Source organism: Oncorhynchus mykiss, chromosome 17, assembly GCF_057628025.1.
Source record: "Oncorhynchus mykiss isolate SJ-2025 chromosome 17, ASM5762802v1, whole genome shotgun sequence".
NCBI lineage: Eukaryota > Metazoa > Chordata > Actinopteri > Salmoniformes > Salmonidae > Oncorhynchus > Oncorhynchus mykiss.
The window spans coordinates 47,690,927-47,707,755 of record NC_143038.1 but is presented as its reverse complement, the minus strand read 5'-3'; the positions used below and the strand labels follow the sequence as shown (position 1 = coordinate 47,707,755).

Here is a 16,829-nt window from a genome sequence, read left to right as displayed (position 1 = left end):
GTACCGTGTGACAGAACATGAACCATTTAAAAATGGCAGATACATTCATGGTTCTATTTTATTGATTAATTTGCCATTGTGCATTAATGACATGCCCAACAATAGGCTTCGGGAGACTCGCCAAATTGCGTACACTGAAGGGGCTTTTTTTGGACAGGGTCCTTATTTGTTCTCCCTTTTCACGCAACTCCAGTTAAGTATGTGAAAGACTGACACCTAGAGGATATAGATTGAAATTACGGCACTACTCACTGTAGCACACATACAGTATTTTTTATATTTAGCTGATCCTAAAAACCCATCACCATTCAAATGCTGTACAAAGAATCACGCCACTCAATGAAGGTGCTGATAAAGCCGAGGGGTGATAACTATTACTAAAGGAATAAAATGAGAGACATCTGGTCTGAAGCAAGCGTAATAACAAGGGAAACAACGGCAGGCATTAAAGCATTGGATTTATTACAAGCAGACTCCTGATAGATATAGGTATGACGGAAGAGCTGCAGATCATATACATATTTAATATCTGTGAATACATCACACTCTGAACTCAAACCCACCCCCACACACACCTACGAGACCAAACAATGGGTATATGAACTAAGGAATGCACAATTTAAGTCAGTGGGTCAAGTCTCACATACAGTATGCACCCATGCATTCTCTTACACACAAACACACGCTCTCGCGCTACAGTACACACACACCAATCCGGCGTGGACCATGCACCCATTGCCCTTGGAGTCCAGTGTCAGTCAGTAGTGCTAGAGTGTGGAGGTGTTGAACAGGTGTGTAGGCCCAGCAGAACCTACTGGTAGGGAATCTTAATTATAGTATAATTTATGGGGGGGGGTTCAAGCAGAAGCTGATTCCTTCTCCTTGTAAGTGGCCATCATCTTCTTAATCTCTGCAATCGCCTTCCCTGGGTTAAGGCCCTGTAAGAGTAGGAGAGAAGTGATGCATTTGAGTACAATGAGGAAGAAGTGTGCTAGTAAGCAGTGAGGTTTACTGTTAGCCCTTGGAAGGGAGTAGTGTTGTTTACTAGACTGAGGTTACCTTGGGGCAGGTCTTAGTGCAGTTCATGATGGTGTGACAGCGGTAGAGAGAGAAAGGATCCTGCAGTTTGGAAAGACGCTCCTCTGTGAACTCGTCTCGCGAGTCGATCATCCAACGATAGGCCTGGAGGGAGGACGGACATGTGAGCTCACAAACAGTCCAAGGTGCATACACACATTCACCCATCAGTGTTCCGTTGATCAAAATACAACAACTCTAAACAAAAAAGTTCTCAGACTAGTCTAAACTCAAATACACAGACCTGCATGAGGACAGCAGGTCCCAAGTACTTGTCTCCATTCCACCAGTAGCTGGGACAGCTGGTGCTGCAGCACGCACACAGGATACATTCATACAGCCCGTCCTGGGAGGGAGAGAATTATCAAGTCATGAGGAGGAAAGGGAGAAGAGTGCAGAATGGACACAATAGCAGCCCTAAGTTCATACGTCTAAATTATGCTCATTGCAAATTGAACAAAGGTAATTTGGGTGTACCAGTTTTTGTCTGTCCTCCACAGTCTGATGGTATTGTTCCTTTCCCTCATTTGACTCATCTTTCTTCTTCAGGTAGGGCTCGATTGACTTGTACTGAGCATAGAAATTACTCATATCCTGCAACCAAAACAGAACCCAATCACAAAACTCATTGCAATTTAACATTGAAAGCCATAATGGTGTATAAAGGAATCCAGCCAGTTTGTGAAGAGCTTGTATGGAATGTCATGACACTCACAGGCACCAGGTCCTTGACCACGTACATGTGTGGCAGAGGGTAGATCTTGGTAGCCTTGCTGGTGTTGGTGTCAATCTTGTTGAGGCAGGCCAGTGTGTTGCCTCCATTGATGTTCATTGCACAGGATCCACAGATACCTGATCCATAGCAAACCCACATACACACTGTATTAGACCCCTTAGACATTATATGAAGTTGTAGAAGGAATTGACACGTGTTAGGTTTCCTTGGCTAGAGCATATCCATCTGAGGATAGCCAGTCACTAGAACTAAGCTGCCCTGGTATCATCCCTGGACATCCTGTTCTTAGATAATTCCATCCTGGACACACTTTCCAACCTTAGTAGCCTTGGCGTGTGTGAGCCGTAACGGCTCATAGGAGCACGAGCCTATCTCCTGTTTCTGTAGCATGAGGCAACTTGATGTACAAGTTACACCCTCTGGACAGGACGCTAGTCTACCGCAGGGCCTTAGCCCCAATCTATCTCCTTAATGCAGAGTGCCAAGCAGAGACGCAACGGGTCCCATTTTTACAGTCTTTGATCACTGAGCGAGTCATACCAAACTCCCAACCTCTTCTCCAATCTTTTTCCAACCTTGATGCTACTCAAATCCCCTCACTTAACAAAAATACAGTAAGTCAACCTTTAAGAACACTAATCCCAGCTGTTCTCTCACTCCCCACAGAACATTTAGTGATTCATTACTAGAATCATTCCAACAATTTTATCTATTCATCAGTGTCCCAAACTAACCCCACTTCCCTTCCCACACTGACCCTCTCTGCAGGAGCGACGGAAAGTCAGAGTGCCGTCCATCTCGTTCTTGATCTTGATGAGGGCATCTAATACCATGGGGCCACAGCTGTGGAAAGGAGGGAAGCACAGTCAACTTATTGTTTCCCAAGACACACAGGATCTATCATGGTCCACACACACACAGGATCTATCACGGTCCACACACACACAGGATCTATCATGGTCCACACACACCAACAGTCGTGAAGATGGCACAACAACGCCTCTTCCAGTCAGGAGGCTGAAGAAAATAAAAAGTGTGGCACGGGCCCTCTGATCCTCAAAAAGTTGTACAGCTGAGCCATTGAGAGCATCTTGACTGGCTGCACCACCGCTTGGTATGGACACTGCTTGGCATCTGACCGCAAGGCGCTACAAGAGAGCAGTGTGGATCGCCCAGTAAATCACTGGGGCCGAGCTCCCTGCCATCCAGGACCTCAATACCAGGCAGTTTCAGAGGAAGGCCCCAAAAAAAGTCAAACAATCCAGCCACCCAAGTCATAGACTGTTCTCTCTGCTACCGCATGGCAAGCAGTACCGATGTAAGTCTGGAACCAACAGGACCCTGAACAGCTTCTACCCCCAAGCTGTAAGACTGCTAAATAGTCAGTCCGGGTAACTATTGGTTATCTGCATTGACCCTTTTTTACTCATCCCATACACTGCGGCTACAGCGTTTTCTATCCTGTTGCCTAGTGATAGGACATCGACTCAGTACCCCATGTATATAGCCAAGTTACTCATTGTATATTATTACTTTTCTATTTTCTTTCTCTCTGCATGTTGGCATGAGCATTTCACTGTTAGTCTACATCAGTTTACAAAGCATGTGACAAATGAAATTAGATTTGACAGCTGTACACTGAAGAAATATGACAACAGGATTGACACATACTATACATATCCATGCTGTGAACTTGTGACAAAAATACCGTGGTGTACTGTCACGGTGCCTCATTGCCAGAGGTGAGCCAATAGGTCTGAACAGATAGAGAAAGAACATAAGTAGGACTGGGAACCTGTCCAGAGTATCAGGGTTATCCTCCTTAATTCCATATGAAGGGTGCTCATGATTCGCTCTCAAACAGTGTCATCATTTGAGTTAATACTTAATGCCCTGAACACCACTGCAACACGATCTTCTATTTCTGAGAACTGTATCGAGAGATATAGTTGGCCGCCTTGAGACATGTGAAGTCATTCTGTAACTCCCAAGTCGCAAACTCCTAAATGAAAGGAGATTAACATCAACAGAACATGCCAATGCCCAGGACCAGTCAACAGCCAGTCTGATCTAGAGGGGTAGTCTTCCATCACAAGGGGAGCTCGGTACTAAAAAGATCTAGCACAGTAGCTAGGTTTCCATTCAATTTGCGACAGATTCTCATGCAAACAAATTAACCGCATATTTTATCATACTTGCAATTCCACACCAGAGGTGTGTCAGACTGACTTTGTTAGGGATAAAAGGCTGTGCGTGATGAAGTCATGCACATAAAATACAAAGTAAAAAAAACACTTTTGCACTTAAGTTGTCATGTACCGAACAAACAAAATAGGAGTTAAATGAGTTTCCATTGTATTTTTTGCTATACCGATAGAGTTGCCAGACAAACTGTTGCGACAAACTTAATCTGGTTTTCGAGCATACTCTCGAGATAACAGTTTACTGATAAAGTGGGCACTGGACTGGTTAGGTTAAATGATGACATGGATAAGAGCAAGACCATTTTTGTTTGTGAATTGTCAGCTTAAGCACCAATCATCATGTCACTAGCATACAAATTAAGACCCACAATTTTATTGGAAAGGAGCATCAAGTTCATAACCGTGCACTTTCACCACCCAGTAGCCTAAACTGTGCAATTTCTTGGAAAAGTATGCACAAGAAATAATTTCCACCTCAATTCGTTGCGTAATTAATTTTACCGACAGAAATATCCCACCATGTCGAATTAACAAATTGTCTGTCGACATTTATTAAAAATCTACCAACAATTCCTGTTTCCATCATACATTTATACGGCTTGACTTTACTCACATAAAAACTGTAGATGGAAACATGGTTTGTGATAACGTTCAATAAATGACAAAGTCCTTGGTCCAACAACCTAATGGAAGTGTGCAGCTGATAAGGTGGGCTGTACTTACGTGTTGAGGTCAATGTCGAAGGTCTGCATGCGGGGCTTGTCCCCAACTGTGTCTGGGTCCCAGCGGTACACCTGGAACTTCTTGATTCTAGGCTGTGGGGCTGTGGCCGCTGCTGTCTGGGCATACCGAACCGCCTAACAGTAAGAGAGGCGAGTGAGGAGGACTGCTTCTTCCATGCGTGTCATAACAAAACACACGAATGACGACAATGTTCCTGGCATGAGGATTGTATAAACAGTGTTGAGTGAATTGTTTAACATTATGCTACATCAGAGGAAGCGTAATACCCGGTGGAGCAAGGTCAGACATATTTTGTGCCATTCCCATACCGTCCCCCTACAGATCACATAACTACATTACATCAAGTGTTACAGGATCATCTAACCTTACACCACTAACCCAACTCATTCCGCACATAATGCATTTACTTAATTTTAAACATGTGAACAATAGCACCATCTCCAATGGACACAATATGAAGTATTGACAAGAAACAGATGAAGCAAGATCAAACAATAGAACAAAAGTGCCTTTAAAAAGGACTAAGCAAAGTCGGCCATCCTGTTAACATTACCGTGCTATTTTGGCAGCCGTTGCTAAAACATCCACAAGTCTTTGCTTACTGTCAGCTCTGACTCTAGCTGATTAAACTCAACGATTTATGATGGAGTTGACCGGTGTGTACCGGTGACTGGTGTGGGAGGACTTGAGCTCAGACGTTTTTTGCATCTAAAGAATCGCCAGCAATTACACAGCTTTGCACACTTGGCATTCTCTCAACTAACTTCACCTGGAATGCTTTCCAACAGTCTTGAAGGAGTTCCCACATATGCAGAGCACTTGTTGGCTGCTTTTCCTTCACTCTGCGGTCCAACTCATCCCAAACCATCTCAATTGGGTTGAGGTCGGTGGATTGTGGAGGCCATTGTCCTGTTGAAAAACAAATGATAGTGGGACTAAACGCAAACCAGATGGGATGGTGTGTCGCTGCTTCCTGGTTAAAGGTGCCACAAATTCAAAATAAATCACTGACAGTGTCACCAGCAAAGCACCCCCACACCACCTCCTCCACGCTTCACATTGGGAACCACACATGTGGACATCATTCGTTCACCTTGGAACCAAAAATTTGGAATAAGACCAAAGGACAGATTTCCACTGGTCTAATGTCCATTGCTCATGTTTCTTGGCCCAAGCAAGTATCTTCTTCTTATTGGTGTCCTTTAGTAGTGGTTTGTTTGCATCAATTCAACCATGAAGGCCTGATTCACGCAGTCTCCTCTGAACAGTTGATGTTGAGATGTGTCTATTACTTGAGCTCTGTGAAGCATTTATTTGGGATGCAATTTCTGAGGCTGGTAACACAAATTAACCTATCCTCTGCAGCATAGGTAACTCTGGGTCTTCCTTTCCTGTGGCGGTCCTCATGAGAATCAGTTTAATCATTGCGCTTAATGTTTTTGCGACTGTACTTGAAGAAACTTCAAAAGTTCTTGAAATGTTCCATATTGACTGACCTTCATGTCTTAAAGTAATGATGGAATGTTGTTTCTCTTTGCTTATTTGAGCTATTCTTGCCATAATATGGACTTAGCCCTATTTGGTAATAGACCATTTTCTGTATACCACCCCTACCTTGTCACAATGCAACTGATTGGCTCAAACGCATTAAGGAAAGAAATTCCACAAATCTCCCATTTTCCGGCTGTAGATGTTGTAGTTTACTCTCGCGTGACTACGTGGTCTAAAATGGACTACAGTGACAGCCCACCCACCACGGGCGTCAAATGGGAGACCGGATAAAAGCGTGTTTAAAACGCTTATTTGATAGCGAAGGCCACATTCCACACATTTTGTTCCTGGAGATACTGAATATGCCTCTGACTGGAAACGTTATTCTGGTGAAACCGAATAGTTTAGATTTGGTTGATCAAGTATGTCAGGCTACGGAAGCTTCCGCAACGAGCGGTCTGTAAACAATAGTTCGTTGAGGGACGAAGCAAGCAGCTAGATAACTAGCCGACAAACGCATATCGTTAGAAACGGTCAACAAAACACATTCCGTTTAGGTAATCGTTAAAATGGACACAGACGTATTTAACACAGCCTTACCACCATTCCGGCGGAAGATCGGAATGCCACGGCGCTACAGCGACCCAAGGACGAGAGACAAACGACCGACATCTTGAACAACGTTCCTCTGACCTCTCGCTGTATATGCTATACCAGAATGCACTGCGGTATTTCCTTTACGCCTAGATCACACTGGCAGTGTATTGCATTTTGGTACACCAGAAGGCCAAATGGCGCTAATAGTGGGGTTGGGTAAATTGACACCGAGGTAAAGACAGTTTCAGGTTGGACTTTCGAAGGATATTCGTTCATTCAAACCACTTGAACCACAGACTCCAAATAAGTGCCACGATGTTGGAAACGTTACGCACAACATTACACAGGTCTTATTTTCATGATTTGGACAATAATTCGCTTTGCAAAGCTAATAAACGTGGAAATGTATGGCACATGCTCCCAACCAATTGTGCTATTTAGTTAGTTTTTTTGCTTTTTGTGTAACTTGTTTTTAAATTTATTGTGTACATAATGTTGCTGCTACTGTCTCTTATGACCGAAAATAACTTCTGGACATCAGAGCTGTGATTACTCACCACGGACTGGAAGAAACCTTTTCCTTTAACGAGTCCGACGAGAAGGACATCCTGCTTTCACTGGAACAGGCCCATATCAAGGTATTTTGCTTGACGGAAGATGCAGGAAAAGGGGCCGCAGATCGGGCAGCCTTCTGAGAATCTTGAATAATCTAGGATTAAGATTATCCTACCAACGGGACATCAAAAACTGTAACATCTTATGTTTCATCGAGATGTGGCTGAATGACAATACGGACAATATATAGTGAGGGAAAAAAGTATTTGATCCCCTGCTGATTTTGTACGTTTGTCCACTGACAAAGAAATTATCAGTCTATAATTTTAATGGTAGGTTTATTTGAACAGTGAGAGACAGAATAACAACAAACGAATCCAGAAAAACGCATGTCAAAAATGTTATAAATTGATTTGCATTTTAAGGAGGGAAATAAGTATTTAACCCCCTCTCAATCAGAAAGATTTCTGGCTCCCAGGTGTCGTTTATACAGGTAACGAGCTGAGATTAGGAGCACACTCTTACCTGTATAAAACACACCTGTCCACAGAAGCAATCAATCAATCAGATTCCAAACTCTCCACCATGGCCAAGACCAAAGCGCTCTCCAAGGATGTCAGGGACAAGATTGTAGACCTACACAAGGCTGGAATGGGCTACAAGACCATCGCCAAGCAGCTTGGTGAGAAGGTGACAACAGTTGGTGCAATTATTCACAAATGGAAGAAACACAAAAGAACTGTCAGTCTCCCTCGGCCTGGGGCTCCATGCAAGAACTCACCTCGTGGAGTTGCAATGATCATGAGGAGAATTTTGTCAATGATCTCAAGGCTGCTGGGACCATAGTCACCAAGAAAACAATTGGTAACACACTATGCGGTGAAGGACTGAAATCCTGCAGCGCCCGCAAGGTCCCCCTGATCAAGACAGCACATATACATGCCTGTCTGAAGTTTGCCAATGAACATCTGAATGATTCAGAGGACAACTGGGTGAAAGTGTTGTGGTCAGATGAGACCAAAATGGAGCTCTTTGGCATCAACTCAACTCGCTGTGTTTGGAGGAGGAGGAATGCTGCCTATGACCCCAAGAACACCATCCCAACCGTCAAACATGGAGGTGGAAATATTATGCTTTGGGGGTGTTTTTCTGCTAAGGGGACAGGACAACTTCACCGCATCAAAGGGACGATGGACGGGGCCGTGCACCGTCAAATCTTGGGTGAGAATCTCCTTCCCTCAGCCAGGGCATTGAAAATGGGTCGTGGATGGTTATTCAAGCATGACAATTACCCAAAACACACGGCCAAGACAACAAAGGAGTGGCTCAAGAAGAAGCACATTAAGGTCCTGGAGTGGCCTAGCCAGTCTCCAGACCTTAATCCCATAGAAAATTTGTGGATGGAGCTGAAGGTTCGAGTTGCCAAACGTCAGCCTCGAAACCTTAATGACTTGGAGAAGATCTGCAAAGAGGAGTGGGACAAAATCCCCCCTGAGATGTGTGCAAACCTGGTGGCCAACTACAAGAAATGTCTGACCTATGTGATTGCCAACAAGGGTTTTGCCACCAAGTACTAAGTCATGTTTTGCAGAGGGGTCAAATAATTATTTCCCTCATTAAAATGCAAATCTATTTATAACATTTTTGACATGTGTTTTTCTGGATTCTTTTGTTGTTATTCTGTCTCTCACTGTTCAAATAAACCTACCATTAAAATTATAGGCTGATAATTTCTTTGTCAGTGGGCAAACGCACAAAATCAGCAGGGGATCAAATACTTTTTTCCCTCACTGTAGAGCTAGCGGGATTTCCCGTGCACAGGCAGAACAGAGATGCTGCCTCTGGTAAAACGAGGGGTGGGTGTGTGTGTCTATTTGTCAATAACAGCTAGTGTGCGAAGTCTAAAATTAAAGATGTCTCTAGGTATTGCTCGCCTTTGGTAGAGTACCTTATGATAAGCTGTAGACCACACTTTCAAGCAGACCACCATAGTTTCTGTGCCCAAGGAAGCGAAGGTAAGCTGCCTAAATGATTACCGCCCCGTGGCACTCACGTCGGTAGCCATGAAGTGTTTTGAAAGGCTAGTCATGGCATCAACAGTATCCTCCCGGACATCCTAGACCCACTCCAATTTGCATACCGCCCCAACAGATCCACAGAGGACGTCAATCTCAATCGCACTCCACACGGCCCTTTCTCACCTGGACAAAAGGAACACCTATGTGAGAATGCTGTTCATTGACTACAGCTCAGCGTTCAACACCATAGTTCCGACGAAGCTCATCACTAAGCTAAGGACTCTGGGACTAAACACCTCCCTCTGCAACTGGATCCTGGACTTCCTGACGGGCCGCCCCCACGTGGTAAGAGTAGGCAACAACACGTCTGCCACGCTGATACTTAAAACTGTGGCCCCTCAGGGGTGTGTACTTAGTCCCCTCCTGTATTCTCTGTTCACCCACTACTGCATGGCCAAACACGACTCCAACACCATCATTAAGTTTGCTGACGACACAACAGTGGTAGACCTGATCACCGACAACGATGAGACGGCCTATAGGGAGGAGGTCAGAGAACTGGCAGTGTGGTGCCAGGACAACAACGTCTCCCTCAATGTGAGCAAGACAAAGGAGCTGATCGTGGACAACAACATCAATTGGGCTGTAGTGGAACGGGCCAAGAGTTTAAAGTTCCTTGGTGTCTACATCATCAACAAACTATCATGGTCCAAACACACCAAGACAGTCGTGAAGAGGGCACAACATCACCTGGAGCAGGTCGAGAGTTTCAAGTTCCTTGTGTCCACATCAACAAACTATCATGGTCCAAACATACCAAGACAGTCGTGAAGAGGGCACGACAAAACCTTTTCCCCTCAGGAGACTGAAAAGATTTGGCATGGATCCCCAGATCCTCAAAAGATTCTACAGCTGCACCATCGAGAGCATCCTGATCGGTTGCATCACCGCCTGGTGTGGCAACTGCTCGGCATCTGCCCGTAAGGCGCTACAGAGAGTAGGGCGAACGGTTGGGTCCGGTGGTTGGCGGCGGAAACTCTGGACGAGCGCCGTGCCCTTCTCACGGATCTCCCCAGCTACAGCGCTCGCCGGCCCCACACATTGTAGGTGGGGAGGTCTCCTCTACGCTCACTAGACTTGAGGCAGCGACTTAACCTATTGGCCCCGCAGTGATAGGGCATTGCATGGATCTGGCTCATGCCCTATGAAGTGGGGAGAGGTACCTCCAGCTTGTCTGGGGAGGGAGGCCTACATCTGATGTGGGTAGGACCATCCACGCCCATTGATTTGCTGCGGAACCATAAAACGGACGGAAGAAGCCTAGGTTCCTACTGGGCACGGATCACTGAATGTCAACTTGATGAAATTCAAAGGAGCGTACCCACTTGGGGGCACTCAAATCACCTGTGGGGTGACTGTGACCCCCTCATTTCAAAGTGAGGAATATCAATGAAGCACTGGTAAAAGTGGTTCCTATGGCTCTGTCCCAGAGGGCTGTCTGGGCAAGCAAATGATTGAAAGACAATGATTATTTTCTGTTGCTTCTTCCGACACCCGGTTGAAGGTGCCGCTAGATACTGGGATGGGTATTTGGTTCTCAAGCCTATAAGTACTACGCTGGCACTTGATGTTGATTGGGTGTAAAAACCCAGTTAAAGTCCGCTGAAGGTTAGTCGCGGCACCTGATGTTCAGTTTGTAAGACAGAAAAGCCTCTGACAATGCTGTTACGGATACAGGTATCCTGTGTGTGTATCCTGTGTGTGTGTATTTCTTTTTTCTCCTTCTCCCCTCCTCACAGGTGGCAATCATCATTCCCCAATCAGTCACCATGCAGTCATCAATCAGAAGGCACACTTCCTGTTTCCATTACCTAATCACATCCCCTTTCTCTTGGTTTAAAAACACATTCAGTTGTTTCCTCTGGAGCTCGATCTCTCTGTGTTTCAATCTCTCTGTGTCTCTCTCTCAATCTCTCGCTCAATCTCTCGCTCTCTATATCTCTTTGGATTGAGCTGTCTTTTGTTTTTTGCAACTACATGTCACTTTGTCCCCACCTGTGAGTATTGTTATGGTGTTTGACTATTTGTTTGATGGTGGCAAAAGGGGGTACCAAGCCAAGTCGCCCATGGGCATACATTACCCGTAGGAATACTTTGTATAAATACCCTAGTTAGAATTGGGCGGACCACCTGCTGTATTTTTGGTTAGTTAGTTAGCTGTATTGAAGTAGGCTAGTCTAGTTTAGGGGTGTTTTTGGATATTTGTTTCTTTCCTTGGGTCCAGCTCAGCCCCTTTTCCTGCCCCCCTTTACCGTGTTTTTACAAAATAAACCATGAGTGTTTGACGGTAATTTAGTTGTCTGTGTTTTTTTTCGTTCTCACTGTTACTTCTTCACTGTTATAATTTGCATGAGTTATGTTAAGGGTCTCGTTGCCATCCCCCCTAGACTGTAGAGCCAGTGGGATTCGTAACAGATGCCATCGGGCGTGACTCGAATGGATGTCAATTTGATGATATCTGACCGTAGCATGCTACCCTTAGCGGTCGCACTCAAACCAACTTCGGGGTGTCTGTTACCCCCTCATGTCAAAGTAAGGAAATTCGATACAGCGGGACTTAATTAAGTGTCTCTTGAGGTAGCCAAATGCCTCGTCATCTAAGTAATGACGAGCATGAATGAATGAAAGTGATTCCCAGTGTCCCTACCTACTATCTAGCGAAACCACAGCCCAGGGACCAGGCTTGACGGAATCAGTGGGGAAAGAATACCTGGTTGAGCTTGACTCTAGTCTGGCACTGTGAAAAGACATGAGAGGAGTAGAAGTAGTGGGAGGCCTCGGCCGCCGATGAACCACCACTATGCATGTTGTTTTTTCACTTACCCGGTGAGGCAGGGAGGTGAGCCCCAAGTGCTCGCTCCAGTTGTGACCCGCTCCGGGGACAGTGGCAGGTGGGGAGTTTGACTGGGGCGGTCCACCTGTCAAATCGTCAGAAACTTCCCGTGGAGCAGAAGGGCAAAAGCTCGCTTGATCTTGATTTTCGGTATGAATACAGACCGTGAAGCGGGGCCTCACAATCCTTCTGAGTTTTTGGCTTTTAAGCAGGGGGTGTCAAAAGTTACCACAACGATAACTGGCTTGTGGCGGCCAATCGTTCATAGTGACGTCGCTTTTTGATCCTTCGCTGTCCCCTCTTCCTATCACTGTGAAGCAGAATGCACCAAGCGTTGGATTGTTCACCCACTAATAGGGAACGTGAGCTGGGTTTAGACCGTCGTGAGACCTGCTAGATTTACCCTACTGATGATGTGTTGTTGCAGTAGTAATTCCGCTCAGTACGAGAGGAACCGCAGGTTCAGACATTTGGTGTATTTGCTTGGCTGGTGCGAAGCTACCATCTGTGGGATTATGACTGAACACCTCTAAGTCAGAATCCCCCCCTAAACATAACAATACCGTAGCGCTGCGAATCTTCGGTTGGCCCAGGATAGCCTGCCTCTTTTGGCGGTTGAGTAGAGCTGTTCGTGACAGGGTTGGGGTGCGGCCGGATGGGTTGCCGCCCCTCTCCTGATGCACACCGCATGTTTGTGGGGAACCTTGTGCTAAATCACTCGTAGACGACGACCTGATTCTGGGTCATGGTTTCGTACGTAGCTGAGCTTCTCACTCGCTGCCATCTATTGAAAGTCAGCCCTCGATCCAAGCTTTTGTTGGGGAAGGAAGGCGTCTTCCTCCACCAACCTGCTCCTTTAATTACGGGTTACCAGGTGCACGGAGAAGGACCAGGGGCCAGAGGCCACACACAGAATGTGAGGGAGCCCAGGCAGGCGAGTAGAAGGCGTAAACCATTGACACTGGGCTCTGGATAGGTATGAGGCTAGGTGGTGGTTGTCCATCTGCCTGGGCTCGTGCAGGTGCACGTGGTTCATGACAGTGGGACTATAGACATCTTAGCAATTCCAGGGAGTAAGCTAAACTCTTAGGCTAAGGAAGAGGGGTGTTGAGGGGTAGAGAGAATAGGTGTGGAGGTCTGTAGTTCCAGGGAGTAAGCTATACACTCTCAGGCCCAGGGAGAGGGCGGGCATGGAGTGTAGGCCTTGAGGCAATGTTCAATGTGTAGGCCCACTGAGTGTACATTCTGAACATTGTTTGAAGACAGTAGGTCTCATGACCAAGGAGCTATTGAAATTCTAAAGTTTACACAATTCATGTAAAATTGTACGAGATGAAAATTGACAAACGAAATGATGTGCAATATACAAGGGTAGTCAGTGGACATTCTGAACCTTGTTTGAGGTCAGTAGGTCACATGACCAAGGAGCTATTGAATTTCAAACATTTAAATAAACAATTTCAAATGGAGTGAGATGTAAATCGACCAAAGAAAGTGTGTGCATTGTGTCTCTATGCCGTCGGGGTAGCTAGAACCAGTTTTGAACGTTTTAGGAGTAATGGTTAAAGAGCTATTGAAATTTAAAAAATATGATTTTCACTATGTTGACGGTCCCTAACTGCTGTTGGTGGACGTAAGGAAAACTGCAGGCAAAAATCCATGGAAAATCCAACCTGAAACTGGCTTTACCTCTGTTAAATTGACCTACTGTTGGTAAGCTAGCACACACTTTTCTGTCATGATACATTTGATTTCTGCACCATTTGTATTAGTTAGTCAGTCAAACGTGTCTCTGCACAATCTCTTTGACAAATGCAGTTAAAAAATGTTAGCTGTGAATTCTCATTACCAGAGTTTTGTTAGGCTGTAATGCACTTCACTTTATTGCTGAGTGACAACTGTAATAGCTAGCTAGTGATATTATTGTCATACCAGTAGCTTAACTGTAAACTGTTATAGTTTTTACAATATATGTTGCCATGCCAAGGCTCATTTTTGCTTCTTTTTTTCCCACAGACCAGCATGGTGTTGGTGGGCTTTTACAGATGGTATGTCATGTAACAGTTGGGTCTTTGCATAGCTGATGTTAAAACATAAAATACATTTGAAGAATTTTCATTCCAAAATACTATATATCCACTGTGGGGGGGTCTTTAACTTTCAGGATGATCCGATACATATATACTGTAGATACATGTTTATACATGGGGGAAAACAATTGAATTTGGTTCTTTCACTGACAAGCTCTAAACTTTGCCATTATTCTTGTTTAGTTATGGGAGGACTAAGCATTTAATTGGCTTTTATAAACAGCCTTAGACTGCTCTGGAGAGAATCTGTCAGGCTAAGAGGTTTGTTTGTCCATGCAGAAGATAGTAATTATTTCATGCTGTATAGTGCATTCTGATTAAGGGCCCATTTATGTCTGTTTTAACTTTTAACTGTCTACATCGATGTATGTTATTGTGGGTCACTCACTATCAATACACTGTGTTGTTACCAGATGGAAAAAGACTGCTCCCTGACTTTTGAGGCCCATGCACTGGGGAAAGCTTGTGTTCAGGGACACCGTGGTAAGCAAGGCTGCATTCAACATGTGTTCCTCCTGCATTGATGATTGTCAACTGCAACACTTTTCCATTCATCAGAAGAGTTACATAATTGTGTGTCACTTTCTGCTGGGTTAGTGTTTGAGGTGCTGGCCACACGCTTCTTCCTGCATTCACATCAATGTAGTCAAGCTCAAATTTGGGGTACAGTATGGAGCTGACCCAGACTCAAAGCTGGAGAGGTAAGAGATAGCATTATCATAATCAAATGCATAACACTCTGTAATACCTCTTGTAATACACTATTAACATGTCTGTGAGACTGAAGTTTTAGATTTAATTAAAGTCACTAAAACTGAATTAATATTCCCACGGACAGTTAAGAAGGCATGGTATAGACCCCGCCAGCTTGTATTCCTAAAAGACAGAAATACCTTATTTTCTGGTAACGCATGAGGTTAACACAGGCTTAGGAGATCTTATACATTTTGTTCTATGTAGTAATATCAGTCCGTTAACATGACCTTTATGAATTATGATGCCTTTATGTTATTTGTATGATTACATAAATGCTTCAAAATGTACAAAAAAAGTGACATTGGCTGATGATGATGATGATTATCTCATAGATCAAAACATACAAGATGTCCTATGCCTGTGTTAACCTCAGACCGTATTTTATGCATTTACAGTTGAAGTCGGAAGTTTACACATTATACACCTTAGCCAAATACATTTAAACTCAGTTTTTCACAATTCCTGACATTTAATCCTAGTAAAAATTCCCTGTCTTAGGTCAGTTAGGATCACCACTTTATTTTAAGAATGTGAAATGTCAGAATAATAGTAGAGAGAATGATTTATTTCAGCTTTTATTTCTTTCATCACATTCCCAGTGGGTCAGAGGTTTACATACAGACAATTAGCATTTGGTAGCATTGCCTTTGCATTGTTTAACTTGGGTCAAACGTTTCGGGTATCCTTCCACAAGCTTCCCACAGTAAGTTGGGTGAATTTTGGCCCATTCCTCCTGACAGAGCTGGTGTAACTGAGTCAGGTTTGTAGGGCTCCTTGCTCGCACACGCTTTTTAAGTTCTGCCCACACATTTTCTATAGGATTGAGGTCAGGGCTTTGTGATGGCCACTCCAATACCTTGACTTTGTTGTCCTTAAGCTATTTTGCCACAACTTTGGAAGCATGCTTGGGGTCATTGTCCATTTGGAAGACCCATTTGCGACCAAGCTTTAACTTCCTGACTGATGTCTAGAGATGTTGCTTCAATATATCCACCTAATTTTCCTACCTCATGATGTCATCTATTTTGTGAAGTGCACCAGTCCCTCCTGCAGCAAATCACCCCCACAACATGATGCTGCCACCCCCGTGCCACACGGTTGGGATAGTGTTCTTTGGCTTGCAAGCCTCCCCCTTTTTCCTCCTTATGGCCAAACAGTCCTATTTTTGTTTCATCAGACCATAGGACATTTCTCCCAAAAATATGATCTTTGTCCCCATATGCAGTTGCAAACCATAGTCTGTCTTTTGTTTATGGCGGGTTTGGAGTAGTGGCTTCTTCCTTGTTGAACATCCTTTCAGGTTATAGGACTCGTTTTACTGTGGATATAGATACTTTTGTACCTGTTTCCTCCAGCATCTTCACAAGGTCCTTTGCTGTTGTTCTGGGATTGATTTGCACTTTTCTCACCTATACTTTCTCACCAAAGTACGTAATCTCTAGGAGACAGAATGCGTCTCCTTCCTGAGCGGTATGACGGCTGTATGGTCCCATGGTGTTTATACTTGCGTACTATTGTTTGTACAGATGAACGTGGTACCTTCAGGCGTTTGGAAATTGCTCCCAAGGATGAACCAGACTTGTGGAGGTCTACAATATTTTTTCTTGGTCTTGGCTTAGTTTAGGTCTTGGCTTATTTCTTTTGATTTTCTCATGATGTCAAGCAAAG

General features: G+C 44.5%; 1 protein-coding gene and 1 pseudogene across 1 annotated transcript; one reads left to right on the top strand and one right to left on the bottom strand.

Annotated features, from left to right (window-relative positions):
- Positions 1 to 441: 441 nt before the first annotated feature.
- sdhb (succinate dehydrogenase complex, subunit B, iron sulfur (Ip)) lies at positions 442 to 6,968 on the bottom strand. Its single transcript, XM_021569365.3, has 8 exons — positions 6,853 to 6,968; positions 4,741 to 4,874; positions 2,571 to 2,656; positions 1,793 to 1,929; positions 1,555 to 1,671; positions 1,322 to 1,423; positions 1,060 to 1,182; positions 442 to 938 (listed from the first exon to the last, which is right to left on the bottom strand). The coding sequence occupies exons 1-8, from the start codon at positions 6,922 to 6,924 to the stop codon at positions 858 to 860; spliced, it is 852 nt and encodes a 283-aa protein (XP_021425040.3). The 5' UTR covers positions 6,925 to 6,968; the 3' UTR covers positions 442 to 857.
- Positions 6,969 to 12,171: 5,203 nt separating this feature from the next.
- LOC149976063 (28S ribosomal RNA) lies at positions 12,172 to 13,131 on the top strand (annotated as a pseudogene; the record flags this gene model as incomplete).
- Positions 13,132 to 16,829: the final 3,698 nt, after the last annotated feature.

Coding starts and splice junctions, on each gene's coding strand:
- sdhb (XM_021569365.3), bottom strand. CDS start 6,924: ATGTCGGTCGTTTGTCTCTCGTCCTTGGGTCGCTGTAGCGCCGTGGCA. Junction 2,657..4,740: donor TTCGACATTGACCTCAACAC/GTAAGTACAGCC, acceptor TCCTTTCCACAG/CTGTGGCCCCATGGTATTAG. Junction 939..1,059: donor GCACTAAGACCTGCCCCAAG/GTAACCTCAGTC, acceptor CTACTCTTACAG/GGCCTTAACCCAGGGAAGGC.